The sequence below is a fragment of the Labrus mixtus genome, chromosome 6, assembly GCF_963584025.1.
Source record: "Labrus mixtus chromosome 6, fLabMix1.1, whole genome shotgun sequence".
NCBI lineage: Eukaryota > Metazoa > Chordata > Actinopteri > Labriformes > Labridae > Labrus > Labrus mixtus.
Window position 1 is genome coordinate 24,084,158 of NC_083617.1, and position 25,370 is coordinate 24,109,527.

A 25,370-nucleotide genomic window follows, 5' to 3' on the forward strand; every position below is an offset into this window, starting at 1 on the left:
CTGAGAACTCGTGCAGGGAGAAAGTTTTCTGAAGTGTGCAAACTTTTTCAAATTGAGCGATGGATGATAAATGATAAAAACATACAAACACATCGTCACTGCAGAGAGAGAGCGGGGAATGACATGCAGGAAAGGAGCCAAAGGTCGGATTCTAACCAGGCCGTCCACTTTGAGGACTACATCCTCTGTACATGGGGCACATGAAGTAACCGCTGGCCCCTCTAAAGTCACCTCTTCAGGCTTGAAGAGAACACCCATGATGCATCAGGATGAACTCAAATATCTGAAGTCCCGCGAGGCCGCCAAACAAGCTGTGACATTTCAACAAAGACATAATTATCCTATCAAAGGAGAAGACGTCATGTCTGTTCATAAACTCCATGTTAACTCCTTGAACTCTAACATGTTCTGTTAGATGATAGGCATCTACCGCCCTCTAGTGGTCGATGACAGAACTGTTACCTTTAAAGACTAACAGGAGGAGTGTGATTAGAGGAGGGGCTTATAGAGGGAGGGAACATGTTTTATACATTAAAGCCATTTCAATATATTAAACATGAAGAATGACAGAAACACACAAACACCTGATCAATCATGAAACGTCGATCTTAAAAGGTTCTGAGCAGATTGTGATTGCTTAACTGCCTCTGAAAAGATACTACCATGCACCGTGTTGTTTTGAACTTACCGTATACAAATTATTGAACATTATCAAAACAAATCTGTCAATTTTTTTAAAGGTTTATTTTTGGGGTTTTTATGCCTTTTTCAGAGACAGGACAGTGGATTGAGTTAGAAATCGTGGGGGGGGGGAGGGAGAGAGAGAGAGAGAGATTTGTCCTGCACAAACGTCTGCACAAGCTTGTTCTGTTAGCGAGACGATAAAGACCTCTAACTTTTAATCAGTGCTACGACGACATTTTGACATGGACCGTTCCTAAACCGCCTCCCACATGGCACAGTAGATCTAGTACGCAGGAGGTACTGGCACCCCTCTCTTACCTCTGTGAGTCCTGAATGCTCTGTGTAGGATGGAGGCCTATGTATGTATACTCCCTGATCCATTTTCAATATCTGAGCTCTCTGATGAAGAAAAGGAAATGTACAGTTCCATGCAGTCTGGCAAAATATGCCTTTACCTTGTTTAGTTTGGATTTTCTTTCTGTAACTTGCTCATACGAGTCCTTGCTATCACGTTTTGCTTTTTCCCAAATGTAGTAAAATATGATATATAGATTAAAAAGTATATTCTCTCTTAGTTAGTACAAGCCCGTTTAAGGGAAGGAGAGATTCATGTTGCCCCCTCAGGCAGGCGTTGTTTACACACAGTCTAAAATAATCTACCTGCAGAGACTTGCTCTTCATGAACCTCAGAACATTTCGTCACCTTTGTTATCGGTATATTAGACACTTTGTGGTTCTGCAGCTGCAAAGCGAAAGACGTCATGGAAACTCTTCAGGTGGACTCAAAGTCTACATTTCGCAAGTCTGAAAATAACCCACTTGCACAATTCTGGACAAAAATGTCTTAACTTGTAATTTATGTCCCGAACATTTGAATTATTTATCCTAAAGTATATCTGCTCCATGGTCTCTTCTGGGCCTCCGTACATGTGTGGTGGTGACTGTGTCTGCAGAGACTCTGTCCTCTGACTGGATTTTACTGTTCCAGTTTGTTCTGGTTGACTTGGGACATTTCTGGGCGGAGCTGGTGTGTTTCCTCCAGCCAATGACAGCGCAGCAGGTGAGTTTAGGAGTGGATACAATTCAGTGATTTGACACTGATATAATGGCGAAGAAGAGAAATGGCGACTGCGAGGGAAAACACCAGAGCTTTTTACAAACCAGGATGAAGCTTAGGTTGGCTTTTACCTGCTTCCAGGCTCTTAAGGAACGTCCTGGGAGGAAGAGTGACGCATTCTGTTGGACAGGCAGGTGACAAACACAGGCAGTGCAGGTACAAGCAGTAAATGTACACACAGTATGGGAGTGCACTTCTGGTGACTATGAGCCCAGGAGGAGGGGCCAATGCAACAAACTTTCTACTGACTCCACCTTTAAATGTATTCTCCTCCTCTTCAACCAGTGTAAATAAGTCTCAGAGCTCCTCAAAACATGTGTGTGAAGTTTCTTGTTCTAAATCTGATCCTGTATTTGATCTTGTCTATAAACCCCTCTATTTCAGCCCTGCTCAGAACAGGCTGTTTCTGTGTCTGTACCTTTAAATATGTAAATGAGCTGTGTCTGACCACGCCCCCTCTCTGGAAGGGCCTGGGTGTCTCGGGCTTTCTCGCTCCATGTCCTATTGTTTACGTTGAGAAGGCAGACTCAGAGGGCAGAACAAACACCTAGCTGTGGGAGTGTCACCCACCTGGGGGAGGGGTTACTGCCCTTTGTGAAGTCATGAAGGGAAAATCTCCAAACAGCATGTTTGAGCACACATTTTCTGAAAAGTGGAGCAGGCAGAAGACGGAGAGGATGGACTTTTCTCATCATTGGGGGTTTGTAGACAGACTAGAGACACATATTAGAGTTAGAGGAACATGGGGAAGAGGATTTTACATGACGTGACCTTTGAATGTTGATTATTATATTAAAATAAAAAGGACACATAACCAAAAACCAGTCCCAGATGTGTTTCTGTGTGCAGCAGGAATGACAACAGGTGGGTTAAAAACACTGTGAACCTTTATTGACAGCAGCATGTATACTTTTTGTAAATATCTGGGATTACTGTGGACATTTGCAGAAGCAGATTAAAAAAACAGCACGTCTAGGTGTGAGCGCCTAGCATTCATAAAAACATTACACTAAAAACAACGTATAAAAACAGCTTCAATAACAAAGGCCTTTGCTTTGATTAGATAACGTAAAAAAAAGAGGGAAACAGTAAAGAGAATCCTTCATTTCGCAGGCACTTAAACGAGTACTGGTGACCAGCAGTCACTCTTTTGACCTCTTTGTACTGTGTTAGCGTCTTTAGCTGGACAGCAGCCTGAGCGCTCACTGATTGGACCGTGAGGATGGAGGCGGAGCTTCAGAGACGTACCTTCGTATTATAAACAGATACAGAAAATAAGACAGGACCTTCATCATAAATAAACAGGTACCTGCACGACCAACTACACAACATGAGAGAGAGGGAGAGAGAGAGGGGGTGAGAGAGGGAGTGAGAGAGGGAGAGAGGGTGAGAGAGAGAGAGAGAGGGAGAGAGAGAAAGAGAGGGTGAGAGAGAGAGAGAAAGAGAGGGAGAGAGAGAGAGAGAGAGAGGGAGAGAGAGGGTGAGAGAGAGAAAGAGAGGGAGAGCGAGGGTGAGGGAGAGAGAGGGCGAGAGAGGGGGGGTTCTTTAAGTGAAGTTAGTGCATGGCTTCTACATTATGTACACACTGTGACGGTCCGCTCTGCAGCATTGCACAACACGCCTGGACCGAGAGGGACGCTGTGATTGGACCACTGAGGAGATGATGCTGCAGGTTCGACACAGTGATAGGCTGCTTCCCTGCAACATGATCAAGTTTACACGCTGGGTGTTCTCACCCATCTGTGCCGACCGATTAGCACCTTAAAGTTAACACAAGAACACACTCTTTAAAATAAAAAGCCCAAACTGGTACAATCCCATCTGTTCAACACGTTGGCTCTTCACTCCATCTTTTTTTTCCATGTTCCTGAAGTTTCTCCCGATGACTTCTTCTCACAAGTTTCCTCACGCTGCAAATAACAAGAGTAACAGACGACAAACCTTCATGCAAAACCCCGACTCCACTTCTTTTTTCTAACACGGAAACAGCTTAGTAACACACACACACAAACACTAACACACACAAACACACAGACTCACACACTCAGGATGCAGCTGATTGTACTCTAAGCTAAACTTGGTTTATAGAGTCTTTAAAAAGATTTCAAAGCTCCACAGTTGCACAATTTTCCCGCCAATTTTCGAGGATCTTAACGCTCTAACTTTCAGAGAGTTTTTTCAGAACTGTCACCCGTCAAGCACGAGAAACGTTCATCTCACATTTCTGTAAATCAGTCAGGGGGGGTGGGCTGTCACGATACCAGAATATTAAACTTTGATATGATTCTGGTACAATTCAATTAATATCCAAACCTCTTTAGTTACCACGGTAACACAGACAGAAGTCCTAGGCGTCCAATATTGTGTGATTTCTTCTTTTTAATGATCAAATATTGCAGATATTGCAACTCCTGCTCGCTGTCTAAATGTCAAATTGTTGCTGATGTTCTCATACAATGAGACAACATGAGAGAGAGAGACTGAGATATAGTGCAGGAGTTGACCTGCAACATTTGATCATTCTGTACTTTTAGGCTCCTTGGAACAGCAAAGGAACAGAGATTCAATCGTTTTTTAAACGTGGCATCGAAAAGGTATCGAACATTTTCACAGCCTTAGTGTGATTCAAGATGCTTTCCATTAATCTGAGAATCCAAAGCCCCTAAAAATCAGCCCTAGTTTTAAGTGTGTGTGTGTGTGTGTGTGTGTGGAGGGGTAGAGGCACTGAGGTTGTGAGGCTCCGTGGATCAGAGAGGTCTCAGGGACAGTACGGCAGGCAGGCAGGGTCACAGTGAAACCACAGGCTGGGCTCAGGGTGGGCGGGGTCGGTGGTCCATGCTGCTGTTAAGGCAAACGTAAACTCCGCTCTGCCGTCGAGACGCCGTCCACCCCAACAACGAGTCTGTTTCCTCTGATTATCAAAGAAGTCTCGTCCACACAGCCGCGGTTTGAAATGCATATAAAAAATGTTTTCTCCTCAACCCTCCTCCCTGAAATGTGAGCGAATAATCCAGCATCCTGTCTTTATTTAGGGGGTGGGGGGGAGGGGGAGGGGGAGGGGGAGGGGTTTGGTCAGAGTTCCCCTCAGATTCAGGGGTGCTGATGGTCGTCTCAGACTTTGCTGTCAGACGGCAGCTCCCCCAGCGCGTGGACGATGTCGGTGAAGGACGGACGCTCCTTCAGGCTGGGCGCCCAGCAGCGACACATCAGCTTGTAGATTTTAGACGGACAGCCGTCAGGAGGGGGCAGCTTCAGCTTCCCCGTCTGCAGAGCTGGAGGGGCAGCGGAGAGACGGCGGGTTAGAATCAGAAACACAGAGTTTAATGGACATGCATGAAACCCCATCGACCATCAACCACCACGCCCTGTCGCAGGATGCCACGGGGGACAAAATGTTTCAAATGAAGCTTCACACTGACCTTCCAGCACCTCGTCATCGTTCAGTTTGGAGTGTGGCATTTCCCCGTGGCTGAACACCTCCCACATCAGCACCCCGAAGGCCCAGACGTCAGACTTTGTGGAGAAGTCGTCCTCGAACACAGACTCAGCAGGGAGCCAGCGCAGCGGGATCCACGCCTGTCTGTAGTGATAATACTCACTGTGTGCACAGGAACACAGGAGGGAGGAGAGGGAGACATCAGCACGAGGAACAGAGACACCACCGAGAGACTAAAGAGGGAGGTTATGGTGTAAGAACAGAACCTGTTGTAGACGTCCTTGCTGAGGCTGAGCGACGACACCTTCACTCGTCTCTGACTGTTGATCAGACAGTTTCGGGCGGCGAGGTCTTTGTGGACGAAGCGGTGATTGGACAGGTGCTCCATCCCATGAGCCACCTGGGCACAGATGGAAACCTGCAGGGGAAGAAACTCCGCTGATGATTCAAAACAAGTCTTCAAACATATCACTGTTTTTTCCACACAGACAGTGGAAACACTTTTTGTATTTGACATGGAGATCATTTTGAAGATTTATTTTTGGGCATTTTGTGCCTTTAATGGAGAAATAGGACAGCAGATAGAGTCGGAAATCAGGGAGAGAGAGGGTAGGGAATGACATGAGGGAAAGGAGCCACAGGCTGGATTCGAACCCGGGCCGCCCGCTTGGACGGCTACAGCCTCCATACATGGAGCGTGCTCACTTACCACTGCGCCACCAGCGTCCAGACATAAAGATTATTTTGAGTAAATATAAAACCGCCTCTGAAGTAAAGTCAATGAAGTTCTCTAAACCTGCATTTTTCTAATGACCAGCAGGGGGCGACACAGCTGGTCTTCACAAGAAGTCATTGATAAATACTCTTCAGTAAACATTTTCCTGAAGAATGTAAGGTCTCAATCTCTAGTTTCAAGTCTTCTTCAATGCAGGATCATGATCAGTTAGTTGATGATGTTCACATTTAGAGTCAAACAGACGAGAAAGAGGGGAAGATATTCCAGCTGCCGTTCATCTCTATCTCTATTTTATCTGCATGAACGATGTCGTGCAGGATGCTGTGAGCTGTCAATCATCTGACACTTACTTTGGTCTTGGTGCTGATTGGCTGAGATTTGATCTTGTCATCTTTGCTTTTGGAAATTCTCAGGAACTGCTTGAGGTCTCCCTGATGGATGAAAACAAAACAACATTAAATCAGGTAAATACACAGATTCACCTGTAAGAGTGTGTGTGTCTGTGTGTGTCTCCATGTGTGTGTGTGTGTCTCCATGTGTGTCTCTGTGTGTGTGTGTGTGTTTTACCAGGTCGTAGTAGTCCAGGATCATGTAGTGAGGCTCCGCCTCTCTGCACAGACCGAGCAGGCGGACCACGTTGGGGTGGCTGAGCTTGGCAAACATTTCGGCCTCTCGGCGGAAGTCGAGCTGAAGCTGTTCGTCTCTGGTCTGCAGACTCTTCACCAGAACCACCGACTCGTCCTCGCTCTCCTCCAGACCCTTAGCCTTACAGAGCAGCACCTCGCCGAACTCACCTTTACCTGAACACACACACACACACAGCCCAGATCTAAACGTCACACCTCAGATTCTCTCATACATATCTACTTTTATTTATTCTGTTCAGCTTTAAAAACAAAGATTAAACAAGCTCGAGATGTTAACACTCAGATTAGTGAGTCAAATATCTCAAAATGAGTGAGCTAGTATAGAAATAAATATAAACATTAATGAGTGTACCCAGAGTGGTGATGGTCTGCAGGTTTGCTCGAGGGAAGTGCAGCTTGTCGTTGTTAACGTGGCTGTGGCGTTTCTCTGTCGTTGCCGTGATGCCCATGTTGGTGAGCGCCACTTCCTCCTGGATCTCTGTGGTGGTGTGTCCGTTTTGTTGAACGGCCCCTCCTAAAAAAAAAAAAAAAACACATCCCACATGGTCAGAAGTCGTTGAAGGTAAATGTGGCGTACATACCTATAACGTAAAATGTCGTTCAAAGGTCCAATCAGTAAGATGTGTAGTGAGTGAGATGATAAAGTGAACTTACTATATGATCAGACATTAAAGAAACATGCTATGTTGAAGTGCTGGCTTCTCTGACAACAATGCAGCAGCCAGTATGTCCTCCTTCTAACTTTAGATTCTGCTCCTGAATGCTCTGGATTTGTTTGGACCAGAGAAGGTAGGCGCTTTTAAGGCACCCCCACACGGCCGTTTTGGACGCCCCTCGGTTTGCCAGATATGAGAGCAGTTATCAGGTCAAACCAACAGGTGTTGCAGTGATGGAAGCGGGCAAGAGAAGTGGTTCAGATAGAAGTGATTGTACTCGACCTAAAAAGCCTCTGCATGTTTCTAATAAGCTCCACGAGCAGAAACGTGCTCAAACTAGGATCAATATTGGAGATGCTTTTGAAAAATGGAGAGAGGTTAGAACACAGAAAGGTTTACAGACCGATGCAGAGCTGGATAAACACTGAAGCTTCAGAGTCCACCACATGGTGACCTGTGTGAGCATCGACTCTAGAGAGGATCATTTTCACATCACTCGCTCTAAATGTTTGATTCCACAGGAACAGAACTAAATGTTCTAGGCACCCAACATTTGGGTTTTCAACTATCAGAAATTGCAGGCAAACGTCTGATCAGTGTCTGAATTGTACAAATACACTGGCCATCGTCTTTGTGAAATTCAGTGTGCAGAAGATTGCCTGCAATTTTTGATTGATTCATTCTTCTTCTACGCACGTCTCTTATTAGAAATATGTATTCTTTTAAAGCTTTACTACCTATCGAGAAAATTAAGGATCGACTTGATTGAAAACCTCAGAGAGATTAGAGAGGATGCTGTTCCTCAAGTGTGTACACTTTCAGCATTTTTTATGTTGAAAGCAATACCAAAGACAAACACAAGATGGCAGTAGATATCTTTAAACTTTCCAACAGTGACTCGAGGTCTATGACTTTCAGAGAGAGAACAACTTGTGCACAGAGGCTGGAAAATACTAGTGTCCTTAAATTTGAAACTTTAGCAGAGAGAATCACTCCCATGATTCCCCACCATCCTCAACGTCCATCCATCCATTATCTATACTGTTTGGGGTTGTAGGGGGGCTTGAGCCGATCCCAGCTGTCATTTGGCCGAGAGGCGGGGTTACACCCTGGACTGGTCGCCAGTCAATCACAGGGCTGACATATAGAGACAGACAACCAGACACACTCACATTCACACCTACTGACAATTTAGAGTCACCAGTTAATCTAATGAGCATGTCTTTGGACTGTGGGAGGAAGCCGGAGTACCTGGAGAGAACCCACACATGCACGAGGAGAACATGCAGACTCCACACAGAGAGGCTCCTGTCAGACGAGGATTCAAACCAGGAACCTCCTCGCTGTGAGGCAACAGTGCTAACCACTGCAGCACCACAGAGCCCCCTGGTGGTGGAACTTATAAACTGTGCGTTTAATGTTGATTATTTTCTCTCTGTCGTTCTTTGATTTGAAGTTGAAATGATTTCAGTTTCTGCAGATATGAGCATCAGTTAACTTTGCAAACAACCAGCGGACAGTAACAACCTTTAGAGGGCGCTGCAGGAGACTTAGGTTACGACTTCTACTTAAATAAACGTCCTCCCCTTCTGCTCCTTCCTAACATTTACTAAGACCCTGCTTCATCGACCTCTCGTACCGTTGAGACACTCCATCTCTGGCTCCTCTCCGTCGCCGCCTTTCTGCTGGCGTTTGGCGTTGCGTCTCTTCTTGCAGTAGAACATGAGTCCGAGCACCACGATGATGTACGCAACAGCTGCTCCCACGGAGAGGCCGATGGTCTGGATCATCTTGTACGGAGCTTTGTCCCCGTCATCGTCGTAGGAGTGGTTTGGTTTGTCTGTTTGGAAACAAGCAGCAGTGATGGATCAGCTGGAGCACTTGAATCAAAAACATTTATTCTATTGGCTGCCGTTTGTCTCGCTTCTCTTCCTTTCCTATCAGAGACAACCCTTCAGATTTCTCACTTCCTGCTGTTTTACGTCTCTTTGTTGGATTCTGTTTTCATGTTTGGTACAGATCTGAATGTAAGATATGCACATTAAACATTTACATGAGTAAGAGTTCTGAGAGTGAAAATGCAAACATGCAGATTATTTGAATCTCATGAGGTTCATCGTGTGATGATCTCTCACAGTTCTGTTTCTCTGCAGTTTAATCTCTGAAACAAGACGCGACCACACGATTATCACTTGAGCTTTTTAGTGTTTTTTTCAAATGCAAAAATGTAAAACGTGCAGCTTCTGAACTTTTGTTGTTTTTTGGTCATTTTGTAAAAGAAAAGTTTTTGTCTCTTTGTTTCATAGATGTCAGCATTTGACGATGTAACTTTGAGATCTGGGATTGTGAAAAGCATGTTTTTAAACTTTCTGATTTCGGAATCACTTAATTAAACAAAAAAACAATAATAAACGCTACACGATCGTGCTGTAAGAGGAAAAAGCCGCTCTCGTCTGGAAGAGAAACAAGTGATCTTTTATCTCGATTAAAGAAACTACTGAGACTGTCATCTTATAATGTGTCGTCTCCCGGGTCTGGTGCCGCCGTCAGACTGACCCCGACGTGCTCCGACAAACATCCAAACGCGATTAGCTCGTCTTTTTTTAAAACTAATCCAGAACGCCATCCTCCCTCTTTGTGAGAAAATGAGCAGATACGGGACACTGTGAGTCGGCCTCACTCAGCAAACAAAGACCCTCAGAGTGTGAAGACTTATTGAACCCCATCGCCACGGCAACAGGCGGGGCGTCAGAGACGTGGTCGTGGTTATTAACCTGTCGAGACGATGACAGGTGGAGGCTGACGCTTTAATGAAGGCCTTCGTCCCTCACGCCACGAGTGAGCACCTCCGAGTCTGAAGGAGGAGGAGCCTGTGTACGGATGCTGTGTGTGTGTGTGTGTGTGTGTGTGTATGTGTGTATATATGATGTCTGTGTGTGTGTGTGTGTGTGTGTGTATGTGTGTGTGTGTACGTATGCTGTGTGTGTGTATGTGTGTATATATGATGTCTGTGTGTGTGTGTGTGTGTGTGTGTGTGTGTGTGTGTGTGTACGTATGCTGTGTGTGTGTGTGTGTGTGTGTGTACGTATGCTGTGTGTGTGTGTCTGTGTGTATATATGATATGTGTGTGTGTGTGTGTACGTATGCTGTGTGTGTGTATGTGTGTATATATGATGTCTGTGTGTGTGTGTGTGTGTGTGTGTGTGTGTACGTATGCTGTGTGTGTGTATGTGTGTATATATGATGTCTGTGTGTGTGTGTGTGTGTGTGTGTGTGTGTACGTATGCTGTGTATGTGTGTGTGTGTATGTGTGTGTATATGGTGTGTGTGTGTGTGTGTATAACATGTGTCAGTGTGTGTCTGTACATATGATATGTGTGTGTGTGTCTGTATATATGGTGTGTGTGTGTGTGTGTGTGTGTGTGTGTGTCTGTATATATGGTGTGTGTGTGTGTGTGTGTGTGTGTGTGTGTGTGTGTGTGTGTGTGTGTTTGTTTTAAACTCACCCACGACAAACAGCTTGGCCACGCGGTCTTTGATGCTGCAGCTGTTTCCGGCCACACACGTGTACCTGCCCGTGTCCTCCGTGGTCACGTCTCTGATCACCAGAGAGCCGTTTGGCATCTTCTGGATCCTGAGGAGGAGAGAGAGGACGGGGCGAGTGAGGGGATGGATGGAGTTTGTGTGCTGACTCAGATCATGATTATATCTCTGATCTTCACCTCCTGTTCTTGCTGATGTCGAGCGTCTTGTCTTTGACCATCCAGTGGATGTGGGGTTCAGGGTCTCCGGAGGCCTGACAGTGCAGGACGGCCGTGTGACCCTGATACACCGTCGTGTTCTCCGGCTCCAACCTGAAGACAATGTACACTGAACGTGCACACACGCACACACACACACACACACACACACACACACACACACGCTTGTTAACACCACACTCAGGCCACAGAGCGTGTCCTTTGACACCGTGGTTAATGACCTCCGTTACACTCCACAACGAAACAGGATTCATTATTGACTCTGAAAGGAAACCAAACAAGCCGCTAACGCGGCCGAGTCTGAAGACAGAAATCGATTCATCACGTTCACACAGCCCACATTCTGAATTTGGTGTGTTGATTTTCACCCGTGGCGACAAAGCGGAACTAACAAACGAATAACTCAGCCTACTCATCAGTTTCAAGCTGGAATAATTATGTCTAACTTGTTTAGACTTAAAGGAAGAATGTGCGACTTTTAGATCCAGTAGATGTCGCCCTTGAGCTCCAGCATGAAACCAAAACAAACTGCTGTTTGGCCACACCTCCTCCATACTGAAGCCTCCGCTCTCCTCCAGAGACACACCTCCAACCTCCCTCCCGTCGTGTTCTCGAAGGAGTCAAGCACAATCAGTAGACATAATTGTCCTTCGCTCGAGCTGCAATCACCTGTGTCCTGAATTGTTGTGTCAGCATGCTAATGTTAGCGCTCTTTAGTTAGCTCGTAGCTTCACATTTCATGTAAACTGACACAGAATGAGCGTGATCTAAAAACTCTTACTAACATCCAAATAATCAGTGAGTATGTTCTTCTTCTTCTCTCTAGTCCTTGACTAAAACAGTTTTTATACACAAGGGGAGGAGCCGGCCGTCCCGTCCATGTTAACACAGCTCTGACAACAACACAGCCAGCGGGACTTTGAGCATTAGCAAAATAAAAACATGTATCATCTCTACGGCCTACACGTTGTTTCTTCTTAACTTCTAAAGCTTGAGAACAGATGAAAACACGACTTCCTGTCTTGTGAGGAGCTCCTGACTTCAATCCAGAGATACTTTAAATGTAAGACTGATGCACACGTTCTTTGTTCGACCCATTCTCTGATGAACTGATCTTACCGGCCACGGTGAGGGTCACCAGCGCTCTGATCTCCCCCTGCATGCTGTTGGAGGCGATGCAGGTGTAGTTCCCGGCGTCGCTGCGGGTCACTTTGGTGAAGTGGAGCTGGCCGTTCCTCTGCTCCACGTGAGGCGGCAGCTCTCCTCCGTCTGCAGGGGGCGAGAGAGAGAGAGGGGGGGGGGGGGGGGGGTGAGAGGATAAATTGACTTCATCACGGCGCACAGATGATGAAGGAAATGATCCATTTTACTTTTTACATTTGACTTGTTTTTAAGTCACTGCATGGTTTAGCCCCCTCTCATTTATCAGAAATTTTAACCCCTTACACCCCAACACGATCACTCAGATTCCTCTGAGCGGTCCAGCACCCCCTCCCAGCTGTGGAATTCAAAGCGCAACTCAAAACCCACCTTCCCTCCCTGGCCTTTGAAATCAGTTAAAACATGAATATGGCGGCTCTCCCGGTCAGCAAGCCGCCATCATCACGTCAGACCCCTCCCAGCACTGTTCCCTTCTGGTCGGAGTTCTGCCTGGTCTGCCCCCCCCCCCTCTTTTATCAAACATCCTGAGAGGGTACAGACGAGTACACACACCTGCACTCTCTCTAAGCTGCTGCGAAGGCCTTATCGCACTTCTTCAGGCACTAACACACTTCATGCACCAGAACTTTCTTTAGATTTGATTATTATTATGATTCTGTTTCATACTCTGCTCTTACACATCACTGGTTCTTCACTGGTCTGTGTTTTTCTTGCCGTCATGTGCTCGGTTTTTAACCATCTATAGCGTCCCGTCTCTGTCTCATGAACACATCTCAGTTTGTTTAGTCTGCTTGATTTAAGGAGAACGCCATCTCGCTCCCCTGTAAGCTGAGATCTTGAATGGTTAGGAGGTCGACTACCCGGATCACAGCGGACGTTTGGAGGAGAAAACTTTAGACAACATTCAATAAATTTACACTTTGAGATTTAAATCTTTAACTCCAAGAAGTTGGAAAGAACCTCTAACCCTGACATGCACAAATACAGAGAGAACAAGTGATGGTGAAAAAGTTAAAATATTCAACGAAGACTGAACTGACAGAATGTCGTGTGAGGAATAATGGGTCTGTTTGAGTTGGATTATGTCCAGAGGCAGAGACATCAACCTGTCATGCCTCTGATGGACAGGTGCAGTACGTACTGTATGTTAGTGATGTTAACGTGCACTAATCATCTGCTGCGTCACTGTAACAAGTCTATTCCTGTCCCCCCCCCTTGTGTCTGTAACGTTTCTGTTTGATTGATGTTTTTGTTTTTTATTCATGTTTAAAACTCAACATCTTGATAAAAGTCAGCGCTGTGCTCACCTGCTGTGGTCCAGCGGATGGTGGGGGGCTCTCTGCCTTTAGCCGAGCACTGGATGGTGATCTCGTTGTCGAGCTCCAGGCACTGAGAGGGCTGAGGGGTCGGCGTGAACTTCAGCTTCTCTGAAAGTTCAAAACACACACACACAAACAGAGAACATGTCAGAGCCTCTTTGTGCAGCTCAACCTGCAGATGAGACGACGCTAAGCGTCTGAATTCATGTTGGGACACATTCAGGGAGAAGTGTGTGCACGTGTGTGTGTGTGCATGCACGTGTGTGTGTGTGTGTGTGTGTGTGTGTGTGTTTGTGTGTGTCTATCAGAGGTTCAGATCACACAAACAGAGATGTCAGGCGTCTATCACAGAGATCCTGCAGCAGCAGCAGAGACTGACAGAGTTAATCATGGAGATAAAATGTGTTTTAATAAAGCTGCCCGCTGTGAGTCATACTTCCTGCAGACACAACATACACACGCTAATGCTATTTAAGGAAACACACACACACATTCTCTTTTTTATTTTCTCTCAGTGCTCTTTACCATCATGAGGAGTGTGAGTCACTTCATTCATTCATTCAGTTGTTGTTGATTGTCGTTCACTTAAGACCCTGACACACCAAGCAGACGGCAAAGAACTAGTGACGACGAAGGCTGCTTGTGGCGTCTTGGCCAAAAGGTTGCACTTGAACACACCGCAAAGACTACAGCCGACGGCCAACTACCACGTACGTTCTGCAGTGAGAGGAAATAACTCTCCATGCCAGCAGGGGGCGGTAGTCCGTTGTTATGATACGAGAAGACCATTTTCACACCGCTGTCGGTCACCACTCGTATTACAGGTAGTCTACTAATGGAGAATAATGTCTGATAAAAAGTTGAAAATGGCTCTGGCGTTGTCAGCTCTTGGTCTTTTAGTTGAAAAAGAAAAGAAGAGGCTGAGGAGACAAATAAGGAGAAACCGCACTAATGGGTGAAAGCATGGATACTACAGCGGCATGCTCAAGGGGCTTTACTGAACCTGTGAGGAGAGCTGGAGAGAAATGAAACCTCCCAACAGCCAATCAGAGAGATTCCTCTCACCGACCGTTGATTGAACATGTCGAATTGGCCCAATAAAGGCCAACGGGGGCAGACAGGTAGCGACGGAGCCGGACACACTGCAAAAACTAGGGCAACGACCGCTCACCGACGGTCCAACTAGGACCGACAGCCGCCGATCTTCTCGGTGTGTCAGGACCTTTAGTATTTAGTGAGGTGTTTATATGCCCCTCATGGCCAGGACACTCTTGTAAATGAGATTCTTAATCTCAATGAGGTTATCCTGGTTAAATACATTTAAAAATAATAATAATAACGGTTCTGATGACATCATGATTTATTGTGCAGCAAACTTACCCAGAACAGTAACTCTGGCGTGCCCACTGAGTCTCCCGGCTGCAGTTAACGTCTCACAGCTGTACATCTGTCCGTCATACACCTCCACGTTATTGATCCTGAGGCTGCCGTTAGGAAACAGCTTAAAGCGAGAGTCCTGCAGAGAGAGAGAGAGAGAGAGAGAGAGAGAGAGAGAGAGAGAACATCATTTAGATGAGGTTCATCTGTAACATGAAGGCAAAGTGTTTATCATTATTAACTCTGTATGTGACCTCTGCTGTGACCACCATGCTGTTGCGGTACCAGGTGACCTCAGGTTCGGGGTTGGCCTGAGCGTGGCAGTGAAGGAAACCGGGTTTCCCCTCCTCTAACAGGCTGTCCTGAGGCCTCGTCACCCACACCGGGGCCGCTGTGGACACACGAGCACAAAGAAGAGAGTTCATTAAAGAGCACACGGACAGACTTCACCAGAGAGGGCGTTCAGGAGACGCTCAGCAGCTACAGGACAGAACTAAAGAAGAAGAAGAGACATCCTGATTTACCTTCAGTACGCTCTGTATGCACCAAATCCAACATCACACACCCTACAGCTGCCTACAGATTATGTACGTTTGTTAAGTTATCTTCTAAGAATGATTTCAAACGGGATTCATTAAACGACAGTCGACTACAGTAAGACCGCGGCGTCCCCTCGCCGCCATCATCCTGTATCTGATGTTCTGGCGTCGTCAACAAATCCAGAAAGTGACGACACAAGTTGAAACTTTTCTGAATGAAAGCTCTACATGTTACAGTTGTTAGTGAAGCAGATTTAAACCGGATCATGAAGTCTTCCGTTTTTAAGGTTCACTCACTGGCCACGGTGAAGGTGACCTCCTGAGTCCTGCGCCCCGCCTTGTTCTGAGCCACGCAGGTGTAGATCCCCGAGTCTTCCCCCTCTGTGGGACTGAAGACCAGGTCCAGATCGTCCTGGTACACCCGGCCCTCCGCGGGGACTCGCTGTCCTTCTCGTTCCCACCACACCTCGGGTTCGGGTCTGCCGCGCGGGGGGCGACACGCCACCCGCTGCAGGGTGTCCGCCGTGAACACCTTCGACATTCTGGGCACCATGTCTTCGATTTCTGGAGAAGAAGAAGAGATTTAAACACCAACATCTATTCACGCGGTGGCCATTTTCCTCTGACGCCACTCTGAAAGAAGCTCAAACGCTACTTTTTTTTTTTTTTTTTTTTTGGGCTTTTTGTGACTTTAATGGAGAGATAGAACAGTGGATAGAGCTGGAAATCAGGGAGAGAGAGAGAGAGAGAGAGAGGGGAAGGACATGCGGGAAAGGAGCCACAGGCGGGATTCGAACCTGGGCCGCCCACTTGGAGGACTACAGCCTCTGTGCATAGGGTGCACGCACTAACCACCCCCTCAAATGCTACTTTAATACCACTCGTTCATTTACTTCAGAGCCGCAGACTTCCTGTCAGACTTCCTGTCAGGTTCGGGGTCGTCGTCTGATTTAAGTGCAGTAATGAGGGAACAAAACGAACAGTAGTAGGACGCCGTTTAAATGTTTGGTGGGAATTAACGGAGCCTGTGTGCGGTGGCTCATATCAAAACTGGCAGCCCTGATACACAAAGTGGAACTTGATCTGTGGGACTCACAAGACCTCCCACTACTGAGCGGTTTATCACTCTGTGTGTGTGTGTGTGTGTGTGTGTGTGTGTGTGTGTGTGTGTGTGTGGAAGTCGTTAATACACTATTGGCCAACAAGGCTGTGAAAGCCGGTCAGTGGTGAAGACCTTCTCCGAGTTCAGGATCTAAATCAATTAAGGCGAGCAGCAGAAAATCTCATTTCTCAGCAGATGAAAGCGGAGCGAGGAGCGGTTCAACTTGTCCCTTCACACTGAGTTCTGCTGCCACACAATCCCCCATAATGCCTGCAGGGATTAGCATCAGATTAAGTGAATTAAGGTATTTAAATGGAGCTGTGGTTCACTGGGTTAAAACTGCAGATACGGCCCAACTTGTTAATCCTGAACCCGGGGAGGGGGGGAAGACCAATAAAGACCTCGGGACACGGAAACGAACCGAGATTCCAGCGCTAAGCTTCGTCAACATATTTGACTTGCATGCACTTGTATTTGAAAATGCAGGATGATTAGTAAGATGAGAAGATACTACAGCCTGTTCCTGCTCTAAGCTCCGGCCTCCATTCACAAAGCTGTGACGGGGATTTTCTGTTGAGCCACAGTCACGATTAGACGGGATGAGAGGCGTCACTCCACGTCACTTTCAAGTGCAAAAGTACAAACCTAATTTCTTGTCATGTTTCAGAAACTAAATGCACAAAGTAAGAATGACAGTTTTAAAGGTCTGAAGTTTTTATCTCGTATTAAAGAAGATTAAACGTCTAAACTCGGGAACATGACTACCGTAAACTTTCTGACTGCGGTTGTCTTTGGTCCATTTTTGCCTTTTTGGAAAGGACAGCTGAAGAGAGCGAGGAATCACTGGGAGGAGAGAGAGAGAGAGAGAGAGAGAGAGAGAGAGAGGGGGATGACATCCAGCAAAGGGCTGAGGTCGAATTAGAACCCACGGCCGAAGGGGGCTGGTGGCTGAGTGGTTAGTGGGAGCACCCCATGTATGGAGGCTATAGTTCTCCAAGTGGGCGGCCCAGGTTTGAATCCCGCCTGTGGCTCCTTTCCTGCATGTCATTCCTCTCTCTCTCTCTCTCTCTGATTTCCATCTCTATCCACTGTCCTATCTCTCCATTAAAGGCACAAAAAGCCCCCATGGCCGCTGCAAAGAGGACGACCGTCTCTGTCAGCCGAGGAGAGGTGAGCGATATGAAGCGATGAAGGTCGTGGTCGTAGTACAGGCGAGAATTTAAAACAATGTCAGGCCCTCACTGCAATCGGTCTTGAAGGTCTCGGTCTCGCCTCTGAATCGAGAAGCATTTTTACTCTGTCTTGTCTCGGTCTCAGACGGGGCGGACTCCTGATTTGAAATCTAGACCACCTCTGATCGGCTGTTCTTTCCGAGTCATCACTGTGATAATAAAGAAAACAGATTTTTCTCCACCAGTTACAGCCTCAACCCTCCCCTTGTCTCAGTCTCGGAGCGCTCTGGTCTCGATTAGTTTGGTCTTCTTGACTACAACATTACTGACTATATCTGATTGTTATTATTAAATCAAAAACAGATTTTACTCATGTGAGGGTTTCATCAGCTGCCCGTTATTCTACTCATGTTGTGTTAAAGTCACAGAGAGAGGACGAATGACATGAAGCGTTCACGGCCTGTGATTATATGTGTGTTTTATAAAAGAGCAGGTCGAGCTTTAGAGGAAGGTGGAGCACGCTCTGCAAACAGCTGCGGACTGATGGAGGAAACAACGCTGACAGGAAGCAGGAAAAAGCTCTGCCGGTGTGCGTGTGTGTGTGTGTGTGTGTGTGTGTGTGTGTGTGCGTGTGTGGATACAGCTGGGCCGGATGTCAATAAAGGAATGTGATTATCATGAACAGATCTGCCTCTAAATGAAAGAGACGCAGGGAGGGAGAGCCGAGTGAGATCTAAAGCTCAGATAACAGAATCACAGGTGTTTACCTCCGAACAGGTCAACAATATGTGTGTTTGTTTGTGTGTGTACCTGCGATGAGGAGGGAGGCTTCCAGCGTGACCTGAACCCCGCTGACGCCCCGGCCGACACACCTGTAGGTCCCCGTGTTCCGGGGTTTGACCTGAGTGATGAACAGCGAGCCGTTTGACATCAGGATCACCCTGAGGAGGAGAGACAGATCACAGAGTTAGTTTGCCAACACTTCTAATCACTCCGTCTCACAGGACACAGGTCTCACATCGGGTCATGGAAAGGAACAACCAGCTCGCCGTCAGATGGCGTTCCACGTACAGAAACGCTTCAAATGAAAAGCCTGAAAGGTGAAAGGATGCACTCTTAAGGAGCGTGATTTCATCTCCTCTGAAAATACGTTGCAACCTTTGTTTGGGTCTGGAGATGCTCTGCCATGAAGGAGAGTTAATCCCAGAAAATGAAGCCTGTTTTCACATGGACCTACTTTCTTTGAGCTTGGCACGCTACCTGACGCTGTCCACATGGCCCCGATTCACTGGAGCCATCTGCTGCTCCAAATAGGTTGGAGTAAATGCTAAGAGTTTGTCCACAGAACACAGAAAAGTGACCTACTTAGTGACTTGATTTGAAAAAAGTCTTGTGCTCCTGGCAGGCTGCGGGGAGAGTCAGAGCCAGAGACGGGCAGGACGACGAGTAATTAAGGGCTGACCTTAAGGCAGCTACAGCGACGACGGAGAAGGAGGCGCACCGCTCACAGAGACGGGACAGAGACAGAGAGTCGTTTTGTTTAAGAGGAAAGGGAGCAAGAAATGCAGAGAGAAATAAGAAACAGAAACGATAGATGATGTTTTGTTCCCAATCAGCAACATCCAGAAAAATGATTCAAACTCTGAAAGACTGCAGTTCCTCTCCTGCAGTGAGTCAGTCCCCATAGAGCCCCATGTTAAAATGTCCAACTTTACAGCAGATCATATCTTGCTGTGTTCTCACATCAGCTCACTCTGACTTTCTGCAGAATAAATACGAGGAGGCTGGAGGAGAAACTCCGGGTGAAGTCAGAGTAAAAACATTTGGCTGTTTGCGTTCACACATGCAGCTCCTCCTGTACATATCAGGAGTGTTTTAGGAGTTTTCTGCAGGTATGAATGAATGTTTTTCGTTCATACAGTCTACGATAATTTCCTGAGAAGATTTTCCCAAAGCAGGACTGTCTCTGTATCACATTCCCTCCTCATGTTTGATTTATCTGTGTCATCTCTTCTTCTCTGCTCAGCAGTAGAAATGAGCTTTGGGAGTTTGTGAACGTCTCCACCTGAGAGATGGAGAACAAGTCTGAGGAAGATTACTTCACTCTGAGGACACTCAAATAACCACAAAGCTAAATGAACAAAGGCAGATTTATTTTTAGGAATCTTCTTTTTAGTGATTCAGACAGAATCGGCTCAGTTTCAGATTTTTTGCCTCCCGAGTCGGTCTGACCCGAGGGACGGAATCATGTTAAGCTCCTTCTGGTGTGTTTTCTTTTAGTTCCACACGTATAAAAAAACCCATCAAACATTAACACATTATCTAAAGGGGAGGGCTTTTTATATTAAAGCTCCACAGATCAATAAACACTTTTAATTGAACACAATGCCTAGTTTGAGCAGAGGCAGATGCAGAGGCTTTTTAGGTCGAGTACAATCACTTCTATCTGAACCACTTCTCTTGCACGCTGATAACTGGTCTCATATCTGGCAAACCGAGGGGCGTCCAAAACGGCCGTGTGGGGGTGTCTTAAAACCGCCTACCTTCTCTGGTCCAAACAAATCCAGATCATTCAGGAGCAGAATGTAAAGTTAGAAGGAGGACATACTGGCTGCTGCATTGTTGTCAGAGAAGCCAGCACTTCAACATAGCATGTTTCCTTAATGTCTGATCATATAGTAAGGTCACTTTATCATCTCACTCACTACACATCTTACTGAATGGTCCTTTAAAAACATTTATAATCATTGTCTTTATTTGCAGAACATTGTCATGTGTCTGTTTATGCTTCGGTTTCTGCTGTGAAACAGAGGGATGTTAATATTCTGTAATCTGTTGGAGTGGAATAGTTACATCAGCATCTTTTATATAAATCAATGTTGACATTAAATAAAGCATGTTTTGTATAAACATGTGTGTGAACCCGGAGGCCGTGCTCAGCTCTCTGTATAGAAATGACCTATTATTCTGGTGTGTGTGCGTTTATGGGGACACGCTGCTGAGATGATTGTAGCTGGAGGGGAGACCAGGGAGGTTAGGCCCCGTGTGAGAGCTGCAGCGCCCTCTGTGATTGGCTGAGAGAAACATGTGATTATGTGATGAACAGCAGAAACTTTGCAGTGTTCAGTTCCAGTAATGATATTCCTGATGTGCAATCCGTCTAGAGGCTGTAACAGGATACAGAGAGCGGAGAGACGGACCAGCTGGAGCCTTTTATAAAGTGCATTATATATTTATACTGAATGCAAACAGCACTCCAGATAAAGCCAGAGATAAGACAACAACGCTACAAAGCTGCATCAAACCGCTGGAACACTCTGCGTATAAACAAACACTAAAGACAAATAATGAAAACAGCAGTAAAGACGGAGACGAGAAGTCAGAGAGAAACTCTTCAGATGCATGATGGTGTCTAAACATACCGAGACTTGTTAACCAGCAGCTCTTTCTCGTGGTACCACTCCAGCGTGGGGGCGGGCACGGCGGTGAACTGGCAGTGAAACGCCGCCTCCTCGTTCCTCAGCACCACCTGGTCCTCCGGAGCGACCACCTGCCGAGGAAAACTCTTATCTGAAAGAGAAGAAAAAAGACACTGAAACGTTCTGCTCCGGATTTTATTAAAACCTGCCAACAGCAGCAGGACAACTTCAGGTGTGTGTGTGTGTGTGTGTGTGTGTGTGTGTGTGTGTGTGTGTCAACACTTCAGGAGCCTCTGGAGACTTAATGAAGTCAGTGAACAGAACCTGCAGATCATCTGGACCCTCATCTTTTTTTTCACCTGCTGCTCATAAAACCTCACAGAGAAGATCATCTCTCTTTTCTGTCTCAGGATCTGAAGTCAGGCTGAAGGGGGGGGCGGAGGTAACATAAAAACAAAAAAGTGGAAGTAACGGACAAAGCATCAGAGTCCTCTACATGACGCTATAATGAGAATATGTGTCTTTCTATCAATGCTACGTGTAGTTGAAGATAATCTCAATGTGAACTAAAGAGTGGAGAAGAACATACTGGAGAACAGGAAACATAATGCAGCAGGTTCATTAGAGCACAGAGATGGTAGAGGTGGCGTGCAGACAGTCTATGGTCGTGCAGCGATCACAGGGAATAAACGTCACCACCCCCTCCCACTCGCTCCAGGTGAATTCTCCTGATTATATCCTGCTGCGTTCTCACATCAGATCACTCTGACTTTCTGCAGAATAAATACGAGGAGGCTGGAGGAGAAACTCCGGGTGAAGAGAGAAACATTCAGATGTTTGTGTTCACACATGACGCTCTGCATGATAAACTTCAGGAGTGATTCAGGAGGTTTTGTGCAGGTGTGAACAAGACTTTAGATTTTTTTCTACCCAGTAGCAGCAGGATTATTTAAACATTTTCACATTACCCCATAATGCCTGAACTGCCCCCCCCCTCCAAATACTCTGACCTGCCAGACGCAGAGATTTGGAACAGTAAAGCCTCATCACATAGTTTTACTCTAAATACAAATCTGAGGGTGTTGAGCTCGTTACAGGAACATGAAAATACCTCTAATCCGGGTGTATTGTGTGAACAAATCTAAACAGCTCACCGAGGTGAACGCTGCCAGCAGCGCTATGCTTGCTGAATGGTGTGAAGAAGAAAGGGAAGGTGTGCACTCAGAGCCCACCTGGCCCACCCAGGACGTGTGTGTGACCCCTCCTCTTAAAGAGCCGTGACCGTGAAGTGAAATCCCTTTAAATCTGTCAGCTTCTCCTGCAGGTGAAGCCGCTCAGAAGAGCCCAGGGTGGCAACACGGTAACTGGAAACTCAAACAATTACCCATTCTTCCTGCAGCCAGGTGCTAAGCCAGCGTGACTGCATGTGTGTGTGTGTGTGTGTGTGTGTGTGTGTGTTGCAGGTGGCTAATTAGAGTGGAACAGGGCATCAGGTTTCTTGCACAGATGTTCTGCTGTATGTACAGTACCCGCTCTGTGGGGAGAAATACACAGGAGAGAAGTCCAACATAAATCATGTTGAGAGCCTGCAGAACAACATGTCCAGTTAAAACACAGAAACATCCTGTTAGCGCCACACATCAACCGGAGGAGGAGAGAAGAAAGGGTTAATACCCAGGCTCTCTTTGTTTTAGCTCGATTCATCAAAACTGAAGTCCCATCAGAGATAACTGGTTTAATGAAGGTGGTGATGAACTTCTCTGTGTGCAGGTTTTCATCTTCAGGCTCCGTGCACACTCACAGGAAACGGGGCATCATGTCATCCTGAAGTCTGGAGTGCACTGTATGGTTGTAGAAAAGTGGCGGTGGAATGTCAGCTCACTCTGTACGACTGAATCGTTTACGACGCGCGGCCAAAGCTCCAGATTTACGAGATCACACTGAACGAACTGATTGTCAAACACGGCCTGAGAGCTCACTCTGCACGAGTGAAATCAGGACGGAGCGTTCACAGCTGTGAATAGAAGACTACCAAAGATGGAGGTTGAAGTCAGGTTCACGTGTGTTTCAGTTTTCTCATGTGCACGACTCAAATCCACACATGCAAGTACAAACTCTCTCTCTCTCTCTCTCTCTCTCATAATCTGCATGGCCAACAAACACAAGCCAAAGAGCAGCTGAATCAAAACAAATATTCCCACTCAGCAGGAGGTCTGCACAGAAAGGGCTCTGCCAAAGTTTCTTTCACAATAGGAGGGGGAAAATGAAATTTAATTCCTGCTGTTGCCATGGTGATTTCAGAATCTGTTCAACACTTTGTGCAGGTTAAAATCAGAAAGAGATAGCCCTGAAGACGCAGAATCGTCTTGAGGTTCTGCTCACACTGAGCGAGTGTGTGCATTTAGAGAATCATCTGACCGGTCAGGAGCAGCTGGTCGGGCCGTGATCCGCCGCCGTGCCTTAGAGTGTAAAGCACGACCAACAATGAGCGATCAGGCTAAAATTAAAACTGACTTCAAAATCAGTCTGTGCCTCAAAAATCGGGTGTAAATGGGGCTGCACACTTATAGATATACTCGCCTTCTTCAGTCAGACTCTGATGATGAACAACACAGGAAGTGAATATTTTAGAAATCAGAACTGTAAAGTAAATAATAAAGCAAAAGAGGAAAATCTGCAGAAATACCACCAACGTACACCTTCAATGTAAGTATTCATTCAACCAATCAATGCTCTCCAAGCTTCTCCCTTACATTTCTAACCTGATAACTGCACATCCTAACAGTCTTCAATCAAAAACATGATCTCTAAACACATGACGGTCAAACACCGTCCTGTAGGGGAGGCCACATCATGCACCAAAGATAGTTTGACATTTTGTTAATTTGATTCTGTTTCATATTAAGTTTCTGGACTGTGGGACCACAGCTGCTTTATTTGTTTCACATTTTTTAAATCTACCTCTAAACACACAAAAATCTTTATGTTTATAAACCTGCTCGTCTATAAGCATCGACCTGATCCTGACCGAGGTTAAATAAATGTAATAAAGACGTGAGCGGTCCGTCTCTTTGTAGTGAACCTTTCTGATGTTGTTTTTTGTCGGAGCGCTGGATGTTGATGATGTTGTTTCTGTCTGCGTGTGATGGAGGAGGAAAGAGGTGCTAACACACTCTCAGGTAATTACATCAGGGACAAACTCACATCCTCTTCCTGCTCTCTCACCACTAATGGTATTCACACCTCCTCCTCCTCTGCAACCTCTCTCCTACACCACCTACAGTATATCCTCCTCCTCCTGACACGAGGAAATGTGGAAAATTGTCTTCAAGCTAAAAAGACTGATCTGATCTGTTGTCTCCAGCACTGTTGACAGTTTGTTTCCATGGTTACACACACACACACCTATGATGTTGAGGGTGAAGTTGCTGTTGCTGCAGACGTGTCCGGCTGCGTTCTTGGCGCAGCAGTAGTAGAGGCCGTTATCGTCCGGGCTGGCGCTCCTGATGGTCAGCGTCCTCTCCTTGTTGTTGATCTGATGGCTCTTCTCCGTCAGCTTCACGCCGTCTTTAAACCACTGACATGTCGGCCTGAGAAATACAAAGGTCAGGACACGGGGGAAGAAAAAGAAGGGCATGAGAGAGGCCTACAGTCAGCTTCCTGATCGCTCTGAGCGGGAGGACACGGGGGGGAGAGACTCACCGTGGGTGTCCATCGATGTGACAGCGCAGCGTGACGGGCGCCGAGCTCTCGATCTCGCCCTCTGACGCCGGCTCCTTCAGAGTCACACTGCCGCTCTCTAACCCTGCAGAGGAACAACAACAAAGGCGAGCGTGAGGAGGGAGGGAGCACCGGAGGACAGGAGAGAGAGAGAGACGGACAGGAGGAGAAATTGAGTTAAGTGGTCGTCCTGTTGTCCGTCCTCGCGGGGGTGACGGCAGAGGAAGAACATGGCCGTGACTCAGGAACGCAGAGAGAAACCACATCACTACTCTGTCCCTCTCTCTGAGTGCTTTTATAGACATCTAATGGACACTTCATTGACTTTCTCAGCTCAAAGGACTCTTGCAAAAATCAAGTCAAGTCGCCTTATTTATATAGAACAAAAAAGAAACAGCAGGAGGTGACCCGGAGTGCTTTACAGTTCATGCAGACGGAGGAGAATCTGCAATACATGTTGCAGGATTAAAGGCATGATGCAATAAAAAGCAATAAAACATACAACTCTGAACATGATGACTCCA

General features: G+C 46.4%; 1 protein-coding gene across 2 annotated transcripts in view; it reads right to left on the reverse strand.

Moving 5' to 3' along the window:
* Positions 1-2,670: 2,670 nt before the first annotated feature.
* The window catches only part of ptk7b (protein tyrosine kinase 7b), an 81,894-nt gene continuing 59,194 nt past the window's right edge, over positions 2,671-25,370 (reverse strand). The window contains exons 3-21 of one of the 2 annotated variants that reach the window (XR_009673313.1): positions 24,829-24,931; positions 24,532-24,716; positions 21,130-21,277; positions 18,518-18,648; positions 15,731-15,997; positions 15,149-15,285; positions 14,898-15,033; positions 13,506-13,625; positions 12,157-12,306; positions 10,999-11,146; positions 10,783-10,910; positions 8,916-9,116; positions 6,973-7,134; positions 6,541-6,773; positions 6,324-6,404; positions 5,504-5,655; positions 5,221-5,399; positions 4,095-5,073; positions 2,671-3,877 (exon numbers count right to left, since the gene is read on the reverse strand). Coding sequence is in view for 1 of the 2 variants with exons in the window: in XM_061040659.1 (XP_060896642.1) it covers positions 4,913-5,073; positions 5,221-5,399; positions 5,504-5,655; positions 6,324-6,404; positions 6,541-6,773; positions 6,973-7,134; positions 8,916-9,116; positions 10,783-10,910; positions 10,999-11,146; positions 12,157-12,306; positions 13,506-13,625; positions 14,898-15,033; positions 15,149-15,285; positions 15,731-15,997; positions 18,518-18,648; positions 21,130-21,277; positions 24,532-24,716; positions 24,829-24,931 (2,822 nt within the window). In the remaining variant the exon portion in view is untranslated. Of the gene's footprint in view, positions 5,074-5,220; positions 5,400-5,503; positions 5,656-6,323; positions 6,405-6,540; positions 6,774-6,972; positions 7,135-8,915; positions 9,117-10,782; positions 10,911-10,998; positions 11,147-12,156; positions 12,307-13,505; positions 13,626-14,897; positions 15,034-15,148; positions 15,286-15,730; positions 15,998-18,517; positions 18,649-21,129; positions 21,278-24,531; positions 24,717-24,828; positions 24,932-25,370 lie in introns of both variants that reach the window. The other variant, XM_061040659.1, reaches the window with a different exon arrangement.